The sequence below is a fragment of the Triticum aestivum genome, chromosome 5A (genome assembly GCF_018294505.1).
Source record: "Triticum aestivum cultivar Chinese Spring chromosome 5A, IWGSC CS RefSeq v2.1, whole genome shotgun sequence".
Lineage (NCBI taxonomy): Eukaryota > Viridiplantae > Streptophyta > Magnoliopsida > Poales > Poaceae > Triticum > Triticum aestivum.
Genome location: NC_057806.1, coordinates 428,789,752 through 428,803,523, shown reverse-complemented (window position 1 = coordinate 428,803,523; position 13,772 = coordinate 428,789,752). Strand labels below are relative to the sequence as shown.

Here is a 13,772-nt window from a genome sequence, read left to right as displayed (position 1 = left end):
GCATGCATCCAAAGTTCCAAACACCTTGTATTGTACATGATCCGACATCAATGAGAGCGAGGGGATGTGACCATTGATCAGTAGTCGCCGCTAGCTGGTGTACATACTTGGATGTAAAATTTATTTATAATATTTTTTGTATTACCTTAACAGTTGATAAATAAAAAGTAATATCAGTGAAGCGGGCAAGAGAGGGGAGATCGGAGCCCATTGGACCTTGATTCATCAACGATTCAAAAATTCAGGAACTGAAAAGCGGCCGCCGGCCTAGCATTTCAGTTCCACTATCTAAAGTGTCTCAAAAAAAAAAGGTCCACTGTCTAAAAAAACTGCTGTTGAATCAGGCGGCGCTTGCGAGCCCACGTGGCACTGCTTCCTCAATCCTCACAGCAGAAAGTCTCCGGCTGCGCCGTCGGCCTCGTAGCAAAACCACCAGCCGTTGTTTGTCCCCACATCCTGCTCCGCTTCATCCCCATGGCTGCGACGGCGGCGGCGGCGGCGGCTGCTGCTGCGGCTCACCTGCTCACCTCCCCACCTGTCGCGTCTCCGCGGCCCGTACCTCGCCGTCACCGCCGCACCGGGGCCGCCAGGCGCCTCTCCTGCCGCGCGTCGCTGGGCCCCGACGCCCCCCTACCCGCGCTCGCCGTCCCCAGGCCGTCGCCCGCTCGGGGGAGGACGTACCTGCGGGAGCACTCCTGCCTCCTCTTCCCACCCCCGCGCGGCGCCCGCCCGCTCGCCGTCGTCAAGTTCCTCGGCGGCGCCTTCATCGGCGCCGCCCCCGAGGCCACCTACGGGTAGGCGGAGGTCCATCCGACCTCGCGGTAATCCGCGATTTCTTCGGCGGGAGGGGAGAGCTTCGCAGTACTGATTCGCGCTTGGGCGCCGTGGTTTGTTGCAGCTACCTGCTGGAGCTCCTGGCGCAGGAGGGGTTCCTCGTGGTGTGCGTCCCGTACAACGTCACCTTCGACCACGCGGCCGCCGCGCGGGAGGTCTTCGAGAGGTTCCACGGCTGCTACGACGCGCTCCGAGCGTCGGGCCTGCCGGAGGCCGGGCTAGGCGCTCTGGACATCGCGCGCCTCCCGCTCTACTCCGTTGGTCACAGGTGCCCGTCCGCCCGCCCGCCCGCCCGCCCGCCACCTGTTCGATGCTTTACCACAGAAGATGTTTGAAGCCTTGTTTTACTGACGGTATTCTTCAACGAATTGCAGTAACGGCGCGCTGCTTCAGCTGCTGGTTGGGAGCTACTTCTCAGAAAAGATACCAAAGGTTCGCTTGGTATTTAGTTTTTTTTTTGGAACACCGAGCCTCCTCGTCGATTTCCATTAAAGAAGCTGCCACATAGTTCTACGACATGAGTAGGAAGAGCGAAAGAAACACAAACAACTCAGCATCTACACCTACATCCACAGGCTATCACAAAAGCATACTGTTCTGTGGCAACGAAACATTCAACAGCCACACAGAAATCATATCCAAGCACCACACATCAAGATCAAACTGCCGTTATTCGTTTCATCACCGGCGCCCAGCCATGACACCTGCAGTAAACTTCAGCCATCACCATCTTCAAATGATGCACTCCTTCAATTCTTCTTCGGCCTTGGGATTTCTGCAGTAAAGCCCATGAAGATAGGTGATTACCTAATTGGAATATAACACCAGCAGGGTCATCAGGAAAATTCTGTCGAATGCACACATCTTGTGTTGCAGGGAAGGATGAAAGCCATGTAGCAAACAAATCCACAGTGCTATCAAACGGTCTATTAAGACCAAAAGCACATAGGACAATCTGCAATATCAGTTTGGCTAGCACAAACTGGAAGAGCAGATGACCTACAGTCTCCTTTGCACTGCAGAAATAACATTGTTCATTCCCATTCCAGCCCCATTTCAACATGTTGTCCTTGGTTAAGATAATATTTTTCAGAGGGATTTTTTATTTTCAGAGGGATCTTCAGCTTCCAGACAAAGCTGAATCCAATCAGACTCCCATATCTCAGATGCAAATAAGTTGCTCTGACAGAGAAATCTGCTTTATCACCCACTTTCCATTTCACTCTGTTTTGCTCGTTAGCAAAAAAAGACCTTTGACACCATATCCTGCAAGTCCACTGCCTTAGCAGTATCATCAAGCAAAGTTCTCCATAATTGGATGGTATCGAAACGACCCTCCAGAACTGTTTGTACTGTTACATTTTTGCTGAAGGTTATGTGGTAAAGCGTCGGGAATTGCACTGCCAATGGTGAATTATTTACCCAGCTATCTTCCGAGAATAAAGTTTTACCACCACCACCAATTATCCTTTCTGACAACTTCTGGAAAATATTGTTGACACCCATCAGACTCTCCCAGAAATAGGAGCCTCCACTCCCAGGTTCCATCGAGAGGGAACATGTTTCTGTAGATATTTGCTTTTGTGGTCCACCGCTCATGACCACTTGGCAGCGAACCCGATACCTGTTTCTGCAGATATTTGCTCTTCAGCATAGTCTGCCAAATCCCATCAGTGTTTTCCAACTTCCGCAACCATTTGCAAAGCAGGCTTTGATTCATAGTCTTCAGGTGCAGAACGCAAAGACTTCCAGAATCTTTTGGCAAATAGACTGCCAGCTCACCAGATGACATTTTCCTGTCATCAGACTCCTGCCACAACATCCTAGCTCTGTGATAATCCCATCTCTTCAGAACTCCTTTAGGTGCCTCTAGAAAGGAGAGCATATATAGAGGGATACTGCTCAAACAAGTACTTGTCAGTATTGCTTGGTATTTGGTTAATACTGGCAGCAAAACCACAAAATTCTGTTTTCTTTAATGGAGATTGCAGAGGAAAGTTTGAGTTTCTAATTTTGTTTGTATAATTCCTTGGTAACAGTGCTTATTGTTTAATTTTCTTTTGTTGGGCTCTGATCATTTTAGGCTAATGCGATTGTCTCATTCAACAATAGGCCCGCTTCAGAGGCTGTTCCTTACTTTGAGCAGGTATTTTGGTCCATGCTTTCTCGCACATTGCATTGTAGTGACCTTCTGTTTAACTATTTTCAGCCCAAGCACTTGATTTACTGGCAACTGGTGTAGTGATGTGTGACAATGTAGTATATGTTACTATGTTTGCGTTGGCATAGGTTTATGAACAGAAAAACAATTGGCACTTAGTTTTGTCGAAATGGCTAGCTGATTCTCTGTTTCCTACATTGGGACCTATGCTGCTTAGTTTTTTTTGCTATAGGTAACTGTGTATCTGCATCCTGCACAACAATATCACATCTTTGTACCACTAAGTAGTTTATGCTTATGTCTATAAGCTGATCCACTGATTGAATTATTGAAGCCAAGGAACATTGAGTCTATGCGCAAAACAATATTTCCTGCAGAAACACTTAAAGATAAAGTGGTGCCTTTTTAAATATCTTGTTTTATTAGTCTTTCGAAGATACCTGTATTCTTGTAAGTTCATAATTCCCAGATTCCAGACACATGCAAGAATTTGTCCAGCATCACCGTTTGAGATTCTGAACTTTAGAGTCATCAAGCGGTCGTTGTGGTTCAGATCAGGGATCTGCAGATTGCAGACTGACTTGATATTGAACCATGTTTAGAAACAATTCAACATGGTTATAGGCCAATAACTCCCCTACCCACGCAATAAAACACACCAGGTTTCTGGCCCTGAACTATGCACATGTGTACAATACCTGCAGTTCCGTCCAAACCCACACAATCCCCCCACTTTATTTACTTTTCGTCATGTAAAAACGCACATGTTCCTGATGTTGCACTGATCTATTAGTTATTACTAGCTTGTGTTTGGTTCTCCCCAGTTTTATGGTTAGGGGATGAGCTGATTTCCATGCTGTATGTATGTTGAACTACAGCTACCAGCTCCATATTTTGAAGTACAGAGCGCCAAAACTTCAGGATCAGTAAACAATTTATGGTTTAGATGTTGGACTAACAAATTCAGCCATAAAATAATTAACATTTTTTCAGTTGTAAACTTGTAATCAATTAAACCATCAGGGCAGTGCAAAAGTTCGAACCCACCGACCCCCCAAAAAAATTGTGACTTACAAGAATTAAACTATTAGCAAAGAGTTTGAGAAACATGTAACAATGCTATTTGATTCTTCATTTCCAACGTAGAACTTTGTGTAAACAACTGGTATAGGTACTGACACGTTGCATTCTTAGTTTGTTACCTTGTGCTCTCTCCATTTTTTGTTTGTTTGTTATTTTATCCTTGATAAATTTTTGTTTTATGCAGATAGGCCCCCTCATTAGTCAACTAACACCTATGATGGAGACATCACCTGTATACTCTGCGGCAAGAGATGCATCAGGTGATTATTCACTGCATTTATCAGTTATTATTTAACTTCCATGAAATATTTGTGGCTTGCTGGTTGCCACTAACCTTCCATGTTAATTGTTAGTTTGTAGCTTTCGAGGTTCCTGTGCTTCATGTTATTGTATCATTGTTGCGATACCACATGGTCTTCTGTTACTTCCGACGCTAGCATATGCGTACGTGCAACACACGTTGATATTAGGGAGGAAATTAATTGCACGTTGATATTAGGTAGGATATAATGATATAACACATTAATTATGTGATTAGCACAAACGTTGATATTTGGTATGATATTAATTGCACGCTAAACATGTTGAGCGCTCACCATTGGAGCAATCTAGATTGTTGGATTGTCATGGTTTGATGGCCGAGATTAATTGGATCTGCCCCTTTGGGTCTTTTTATATTGGTATAAATATAAATGTTACAAATGCCTAGTGTCAAAACGTTAGTATGATGCAAGAGTTAGAATAGAAATATGTACATTGACAAAAGAGTGGTCATGAGACTGTTTTCATAGTAACGGTGTGGTGTAACTTTGTAGGGAATGCGTGGAAGGCCCTATTTGATTTAGCTGGAGGTTTGATACGGGAGTACGATCGAGAAGCTATGGTATCCGTAAGCAAATTTGTCGATCAGTTACCATCAGTAATGAATCAGGTATTATATTTATATGAATCTAACTTATATTTCATTAGTGAAATGTGCTCTGACAACATGTTTGTCCATATATATCTTTTTAATCCTGAACATACATTCTTCCCATGTTATTTACAGGTTACAGAAGGTGTATCTGAATTCAAACCAACACCACCTGAGAACCGTGAATTCTGCAAGAATTCTTACAGTGTAGCTAATACATTATTGGTACTGTTGAGAAACTTGCACTTAAGCAAACCTCTTTCCGTTCTAATTTACCAATCGCTAATGGTCCGTGTACGTATTGTAGGTCAAATTCAGCGTTGATGCTATTGATGATACAGACATAATTGAGGACATCTTGAGACCTCGGGTAGACTCAATTGGTGGACAAATAAAGAAGGTCGTACTGTCAGGAACACATCTAACTCCGTGTATACAGGTACAGCTAGTTATTTTTTTCACCTTCAAATTGTATGGTGCATCAAATGCAGTTATATAGAAATAGAACTCTGTAAAATTCGTGTAGAACTTGTTTGATTACTGTGATTCACCACCAATAGTATCTACCTGGTGCTATCACTAGAAAACAAAAGGATATTTTTAGTTTAGTCGGGTTGGAATTCTCAGAGTCACTGGATCATATCTTAGACCAGTGCTCTGTTAATATGTAATACCATTTATGTATAAAACATTAATATTAATGTCTGCCAGTGCCAGGCACTAACTATAGCTATACTACAGGATGTTAAATGGCAGGTTGGTTCAGAATACACTCCAGCGGATGCTCTGGCGCAGGGCTTAAAATCATTGGCTCTCAATGAGACCAGGGTCCTCTCAAGAACTATCGCTGACTACTTCAGATCCCTTTAGAAGCCTAGATTATAATTTATTCTATGTCCATTGAAGTTCAGAATGCTGCTTATGAAGGTATGTGACACTACTGAATCTTTGTGTAACTTCTGTGGTGTAAAAACCTAGGACCATGGCTTGCATTAATCATACATTTATTTACCACATTGGAGATGCTTTTACACACATCAGAGCCAGAAGGGCAGAAATATCTATCTGTAGAATCTATAGTGCTATACAGTCTTCATTCAGTTTCATCACAAACATTTTGCTGGTTGCCGCTTTCCTGATGCAGTTGGCTGGGGTGTGGGGGGGTTGCCATTACAAGGACACACCGGAGTAAATATTATAGCACCTAGGACTCGAAGAGCGATGTATGTGGACCGAGTTGAGTACGTTGGCACCGGCAGGCCGTACATCTACTATATGATCTGATCAAGATTTGGAGGTTGGGACCAAGTTGTTGGACTCTAGTCAGGCTATGCACTGCATTTAACCCGAAATCCAAGAGAACAACGATCCATTCTCAGGTATGGCACCAGCGACGCTGAGTTGGCCGTATACACCTTGCAGCAGGCAGGCAGGCAAGCCTGTCCATGCCTTCTTCTGGTTGTCATTTTACGTGTAATACGACAATATATACTTATACATCATGTGTAGATTGCCATGTTATATGTACTGTAGAGTAACATATGGGACAGTATTGTGCACATGTTGTAGAATGTTACAAGTGCAGCAGTTGTGAGTTGGTCATGAATTTCACCGGTTGGGTAAAAGCCCGGTAAGAACTACCGTGCCTAGTTCTAGAGTAAATTAGCCAGTTCAGAGCAACTCCAATGGGGCGACCCATTTCGTCCGCCGCTGTCCGTTTGGGTCGGCGTGGACATAAAACGCAGTCCAACGTGCTGACCCAAACGGACGTGTGTCTGCTTTTCGTTCGCGGGCGACCCATTACCGGCTCATTTTTGAGCCGGATTTGCGTCGGCGCGGACACGCGACGGACGCGCGCATGCTCGCCTTCTCCTCTCTCCGGGCCCGCTGGTCGGTGGCACATTGGCCTCCCCCCTCACCCCCCAGCGAACAGCAACCCTCGCCCGTCTTTTTCGTCGCCGACGCCCTTGCCCATTTTTACTGGCGACTCTGCCAGCCGCCGCCGCCTCCACATTGCCCAGCAACGCCGCCCACTCCCCCATCGTTTGCCACCGCTGTCTTGCCACCGGGGAGCAGACTGCTTCCCCACCCCCCGCTCCCTCACCGCACAGTCATCCGTGACCAAGAAGCCGCCTTGCTGCCCCGGCTAGATCCTCACCGGCACGCTCATCTGCAACCAAATCTCATGCTGGATCGCGATGGTGCGGCTCTAGCAAGCCACTGTCAGAGCCAGACCAAGGCCTGGACCCTGGACGTACGCGTCAGTGCATGCAGCCGCGTCGAGTTAATTGCAAAGTACCACAACTGAGGCATCACATACAGATTGGTACCACGATTACTAATTTTTACGTGTCAGTGCCAACATTGATTCAAGTTTTTGCAAAAAAGGCTAAACGCTGATTTATATGTATTGACGCTGTATCCGACAGCTCGGGCCCACCCGTCAGGTGCCAAGCTGGCCAATCGACGCGTGCCCGCGCGCTGACTAGGACGAGCCGCTCTCCAACCCGGTCCGGTCGCACCGGTTCGCCCCCACCGCACCATTCCCCTCCCCTCCTCCTCCTCCTCCTCCTCGACTCGAACCCTAGTCCATGGCGTTGGCGACTCCGGCAGGCGGCGGCGAGGGTGTCGGCGGCGGCGGTGACCTACCGTTTTGGCCGCCTAGCGGCCCGGCTGGCGTCGACGGCGACGGAGGCGACGACTCCAGCTCCGCTTACTCAAGCGATGACGGGGAGGAGTCACTGTTACTCTCCATGGAGCAGCGGCTGCGGTTGGCGCAGTTGTGGGTGGCGAACCCTAGCAGCAGCCATGAGTTGACGCATGGACTCAGCGGCGTGTTGTACGTATCCTTCTCCCCCTCCTCCTCTGATTTATCCAATTGTGGATTTTTAGGATTAGTTCATCTCCAGTTGGGGATTAGGGTTTGTTCATCTTCTGTGAGCACCGTAGGACAATTACAGTAGCCTAGTAACCTAGTGTAGAAAGTAGTTCAATTACAGTATCAAATTGGGATTAGAGTTTGACTAATTGAAGTATTTTGTCCTTATCTTTTTCATTGAATATGCTATTGTGCTCAAATGGTCGAAGCTACATTGATTCATGTTCTGTCTTATAGGAAAGTTAATTCAAATTTTTTCCTGTAGTGTACTGTTGCTCTCCAAATTTAGAGTTATGATAATGAATAAATGAAAACGAATTTGTTCTGTAGTTTGGATGAAGACATTTGGCAAGTAAGGATCCATTTTGATGCAAGAGAACCATTGGAGATGAAGCTTTGTAGTTCAGATATTACTTATCTGAATTTGGTTGCAGTGATGAAAACCTAAGGATTTAATGCATATGATTGTTTGTTTCACATTGAAAATCCATCTTTAGGAGAGAAAGGGCTGGATTTGGTAGACGGTCATGCAGAATTACAGATGATAAAGAGGAAGCTGCAGGACAAATTGGAGATTAATTTGCTAGTTAGGGCTTGTGCACCCCCTGATAAAGATTTTGAGTTGCAGCAATGTGAAAGGCCAGATTTGTCCACTGTTGTGTACCAAGATCCTGTTGTTTATTATCTGAGTGAGCCTCCTGTCTTAGATGTTGATCAGCACAGAGTAGTTTTTGAGAGTCAATGTAGCAGCTCTAGCACACCCCATCCTCCTGGTGTTTGCACACAAGAAAGCAAGAATGCAAATGCTAAGTTGAAAGCTGTTTTAGAAGAAGAAGAAGATGGATATCAAGGATATGAGGTATATGAGGACAGTGATGCTTCTGCCTCTGATGAGGATGGTCAAATTGGAAGTGAGCCTAATTATATGTGTGATGATGAAGATGTAGAGGTGGAAGAGGGGAAGAGACAGAGAGAGTTAGAAGTAGAAGAGGAAGAATCAGATGATGAGCTATTAGAGGAGGAACCAGTTCTACATTATGAGGGTGACATTGAAGTTGAGGACCCATTTGAGGTAGAGAAAGATGGGACTTTTGAAGAAGAAGAAGAAGCAAATATAGTTGTACCTGTAAAGAAGCAGAAGCCGCCAGTTAGAAGAGGACCAACTACTAGGTCACATTGCAGTAAGCTACCAGAGGTTGAGCCTGATTTCAGACCATCATCAGATGAAGAAGAGAAGGGGTTGTTGAGGGAGAGTGAGGATGATGGTTTTCAGCCACTATCATTTGTCCTACCAAAGAAAAGGAAGAGTAGGGCAAAGAAAAGGCCTGCTAGGAAGTGGTACAATGAGAAAATGGAGCAACCACATGAACAACTATGTCTAAAGTTGTGTTTTAGGGATCAACATCAATTCAGAGATGCTTTGTTGAATTTGCATATCACTCAGGTCAGTAATTTCAAGTATCACAGGAATTCAGATCAGAGGATAATTGTTGAGTGTAGAGATAAACAATGCCAGTTCTTTATGGTGGCAGCAGTTATAAAAGGGGAGAAAACCTTTATAATTAAGAAGATGAGACTAGAGCACACTTGCCCTAATACTACTGAGACCACAAGGGTTAGTGCTAAGTGGCTAGCACAGAAATATGAGCATCTCTTCAGATCTGATATAACTACCGGTATGTAGACTATAATTGATGCATGCATGGAAAAATATGGTGTAGATGTGCCCAAGTGCATGGCATATAGGGCAAAGAACATAGCTATTGATGCTGTGTTGGGAGATCACAAGAAGTAATATCCTAAGCTTAAAGACTATGCTCAGACTGTCATGGACACAAACCCTCGGAGCAGAGTAATAGTCACTACTGTTACTCCAGTACCAACTGCAAGAATACCCCACCCAGGCCCAAGATTCCATGTCATGTTCTTTTGCATGAATGGAGCAAGGGAGGGGTTTCTCAATGGGTGTAGACCATTCATTGATTAGTTCCTGAACCTTGTGCACCTTTACATATTGTAGAGTACTACATATTGTTTCTCACTTGAATGTATTTAATGTTTCGAAATGTTGATTATGCAGGTGTTGATGGATGCTTCATTAAGCTCACTACAGGTGCTCAACTCCTTGCTGCCACTGGTAGAGATGGCAACAACAACATATATCCACTGACATTTGGCATAGTTGGACAGGAGGACACACCTAGTTGGTGTTGGTTTCTACACCAACTGAAAATTTGCCTAGGGGGAGAAGTGGGCAAGTTTGGACCTTATACTATAATGTCAGATAGACAAAAGGTATGTGTTTTGCACAAGTGTTTACAATAGCTTAGAGTTTCATTCTGTTTTGCACAAGTGTTTACAGTAGATTAGAATGCATATTTCATTCATTGTTGCATATTTTTTTAGCTTTACCTGATGTAGAACACATCAATAAAAGGACCTTTCCGATGTCCGAATATAGTCGTCCAATATATCGATCTTTACGTCTCGACCATTTCGAGACTCCTCGTCATGTCCCCGATCTCATCCGGGACTCCGAACTCCTTCGGTACATCAAAACATATAAACTCATAATGAAACTGTCATCGAAACCTTAAGCGTGCGGACCCTACGGGTTCGAGAACAATGTAGACATGACCAAGACATGTCTCCGGTCAATAACCAATAGCGGAACCTGGATGCTCATATTGGCTCCCACATATTCTACGAAGATCTTTATCGGTCAGACCGCATAACAACCTACGTTGTTCCTTTTGTCATCGGTATGTTACTTGCCCGAGATTCGATCGTCGGTATCTCAATACCTAGTTCAATCTCGTTACCGGCAAGTCTCTTTACTCGTTCTGCAATACATCATCTCGCAACTAACTCATTAGTTGCAATGCTTGCAAGGCTTATGTGATGTGCATTACCGAGAGGGCCCAAAGATACCTCTCCGACAATCGGAGTGACAAATCTTAATATCGAAATACGCCAACCCAACATGTACCTTTGGAGACACCTGTAGAGCTCCTTTATAATCACCCAGTTACATTGTGACGTTTGGTAGCACACAAAGTGTTCCTCCGGCAAACGGGAGTTGCATAACCTCATAGTCATAGGAACATGTATAAGTCATGAAGAAAGCAATAGCAACATACTAAACGATCGGGTGCTAAGCTAATGGAATGGGTCATGTCAATCACATCATTCTCCTAATGATGTGATCCCGTTAATCAAATGACAACACATGTCTATGGTTAGGAAACATAACCATCTTTGATTAACGAGCTAGTCAAGTAGAGGCATACTGGTGACACTTTGTTTGTCTATGTATTCACACATGTATTATGTTTTCGGTTAATACAATTCTAGCATAAATAATAAACATTTATCATGAAATGAGGAAATAAATAATAACTTTATTATTGCCTCTAGGGCATATTTCCTTCAGGGGGAGGAGGAGCGCTCGCCGGTGCGCTACCGCGAGAACCCAATGGCGTACGAGCCTCCAGTGATGTGCCACTGCTCAACTCCGAGGAAGGCGCCAAGATGGATCTCTTGAAGCAGGTTGAACCCTGGTAGAAGGTACTACAGTTGCGTGGATGCTCTGGTGAGTGTGATTTTCTGCCTAATTTTCCTCCTTTTTTTCTGTGCAATAGTATGTGAAATGATATATATTTGGACCTTATGTTTGTGCATCTTAATAGCACGGTGGCTGTGGATTTGTGCAATGGCATGATGATCCATTGCCCAAATTTTGGAGTGAGCTCATTGGGGATTTGCGTGATGAAGTCTGGAGGCTTAAAGGTGCAACTGTTACTCGATCTGAAGATCAATTTCCAATGGTAACTCCCAATGAAGATGATGGCACAAGGGAGGCCATGGTTCTGTCTCTGCAAGCTCGAGAGAATAATGCAGAGATTGCTGGGATTACGGCCAAATTTCACAATGTGCTATTTCTTTTCACTATATTTGTGCTTGGCTTAGTTGCAGGCAAGATCTGAAGTTAGTTAGTTAGTTGGTTTATAGAAACTAAATGCAATGTACGGTCCTCAAGTTGAAGCCAAGTTGCTCTTGTTTAGTTAGTTAGTTGGTCTAGTTAGTCGGTTTAGTTGGTTTAGTTGCTCTAGTTTAAGACAAGTTGTCTTTTGTACTGTTGCTTTAGTTGCTCTAAATGCAATGTACTGTTGGTTTAGTTGCTCTTGCTTAATATGTAATGGATCAGTGAGGTTATCTTCTGATGCAATGAGATTGAGTCAGTCTTGATCTCTTTTATTTTGTATGACATGAGTGGTTTGCTGCAACATTGTCATAATGTATGATTATCAACATATCCATCTACATAATCAGCACTACAAAATAAGAAACTGATCCATGTCTACCAATCATACCACACATTAAATTCTGGAGTTCAACTCATTATAGCCATACATAATCATTTGTTCACAATACATAGAGGAGTTCAACTTCAAATGCATAGTTCATCCTTTTCTCACAAAAGGATGAATATCGTAACTACTACATACATACATAGCCATAGTTTACAATTAGTACAAGCATACAGTACACAACCTTAGTTCCTAGATGCTAGGTCATTACACAACCATCATTCCCAAAAGGTCAGCAATGCCACTGATCTCATTTTCATCTTCTTCACTTCTCCAAAATGGGCTGAATCCCCTTGAACTTCTCCTCCAGCTTTTCATTTCCCATCATAAGCTCACCATTCTGAAACTCTAACTGCCACTTCTCTTGAATATGCTTTTCCTTTCCCTTAAGCAGATCAGCAACCTGAAGCTTCAACTCTAGTTTCTCTTGGGTGAGCTTCTCCTGACACTTTGTTAGCTCTGAATTCTTCAGCTCCAAATTCATCCTAGCTAGCTTCAGTAAGCACTTGCTTCTCTTTCATTTTGTTCAACTTCAAGTTCTGAATGACTGTTGCTTGAGCTCTTGTCAAGTTGACCAGCAGCTCATACTTCTGACTAAGTTTCTGGGTCTCTGCATCTTTCTTTGCCATCTCAGTTGCCATCTGTGCCTTCATATCATCAATCAGTTCTTTTTTTTACCTCCTGCTGATATGTAATGGCAGACTGCAGATGTCTGAAATCCACCACCCTATCCTCCTGGAAGTTCATAAGCTGATGCACATCTTAGACTAGCTTGTCATAGTTGGCCTCCAACTTGTTCTTCTCTTCTGTCAGATGGTGGATAGTGAAAGAACTTTCAAGATTGTCATTCACCCTATCACTCTTGGCATCTTCAACCATTGCCCATAGCTTTAACAATGCATTTTGCATTGTTGGGGGCCACTGGTGATCAACCCATTCAACAAAGCCACAATTGCTACCTTCCTGCAAAAACAACAACAACACCAACAGAGTTCATACAACAAGTAATTACCCAAGATCACTAAAATTGCCAACAAGAATATCTAAATTTAACAAGAGGAGCAGCCACTTGAGTAGCTGACTGACTAGGTTAGATACTCTAGTGTTCATATCAAGGTGTGTTCAACCATTTTTAAACATATGGTCAGTTAAAAAAATTTCACAGCAAGCAGAGTACTCCAGCAAGCAAAATATGCTCATGCTTGACCTAAATAAGCTACTCTAGTACCACTATGAACCAAAATTACCATGCCATTGTACTCCAACAAACAAAATATACTCATGCTTGACCTACATAAGCTACTCTAGTACCACGATGAACCAAAATTACTATGCCATTGTACTCCAGCAAAATATACTAATGCTTGACCTAAATAAGCTACTGTACTACCACTATGAACCAAAATGTTCACAACAAGCAGATTACTCTAGCAAGCAGAGTTCAATATGGCACTAACAAACTAAGAAAAAAATCAGTATGCCTACAATCCATACCGGGTGTGCACATGCTAAAAACCTCCTGCCTGTGTCAGT

At 43.8% G+C, this 13,772-nt stretch overlaps 1 protein-coding gene across 1 annotated transcript; it reads left to right on the top strand.

Moving 5' to 3' along the window:
• Positions 1–370: 370 nt before the first annotated feature.
• LOC123103774 (uncharacterized) lies at positions 371–6,602 on the top strand. Its single transcript, XM_044525459.1, has 10 exons — positions 371–794; positions 899–1,102; positions 1,209–1,266; positions 2,918–2,980; positions 4,263–4,338; positions 4,894–5,009; positions 5,127–5,216; positions 5,299–5,430; positions 5,733–5,918; positions 6,136–6,602. The coding sequence occupies exons 1-9, from the start codon at positions 475–477 to the stop codon at positions 5,859–5,861; spliced, it is 1,188 nt and encodes a 395-aa protein (XP_044381394.1). The 5' UTR covers positions 371–474; the 3' UTR covers positions 5,862–5,918; positions 6,136–6,602.
• Positions 6,603–13,772: the final 7,170 nt, after the last annotated feature.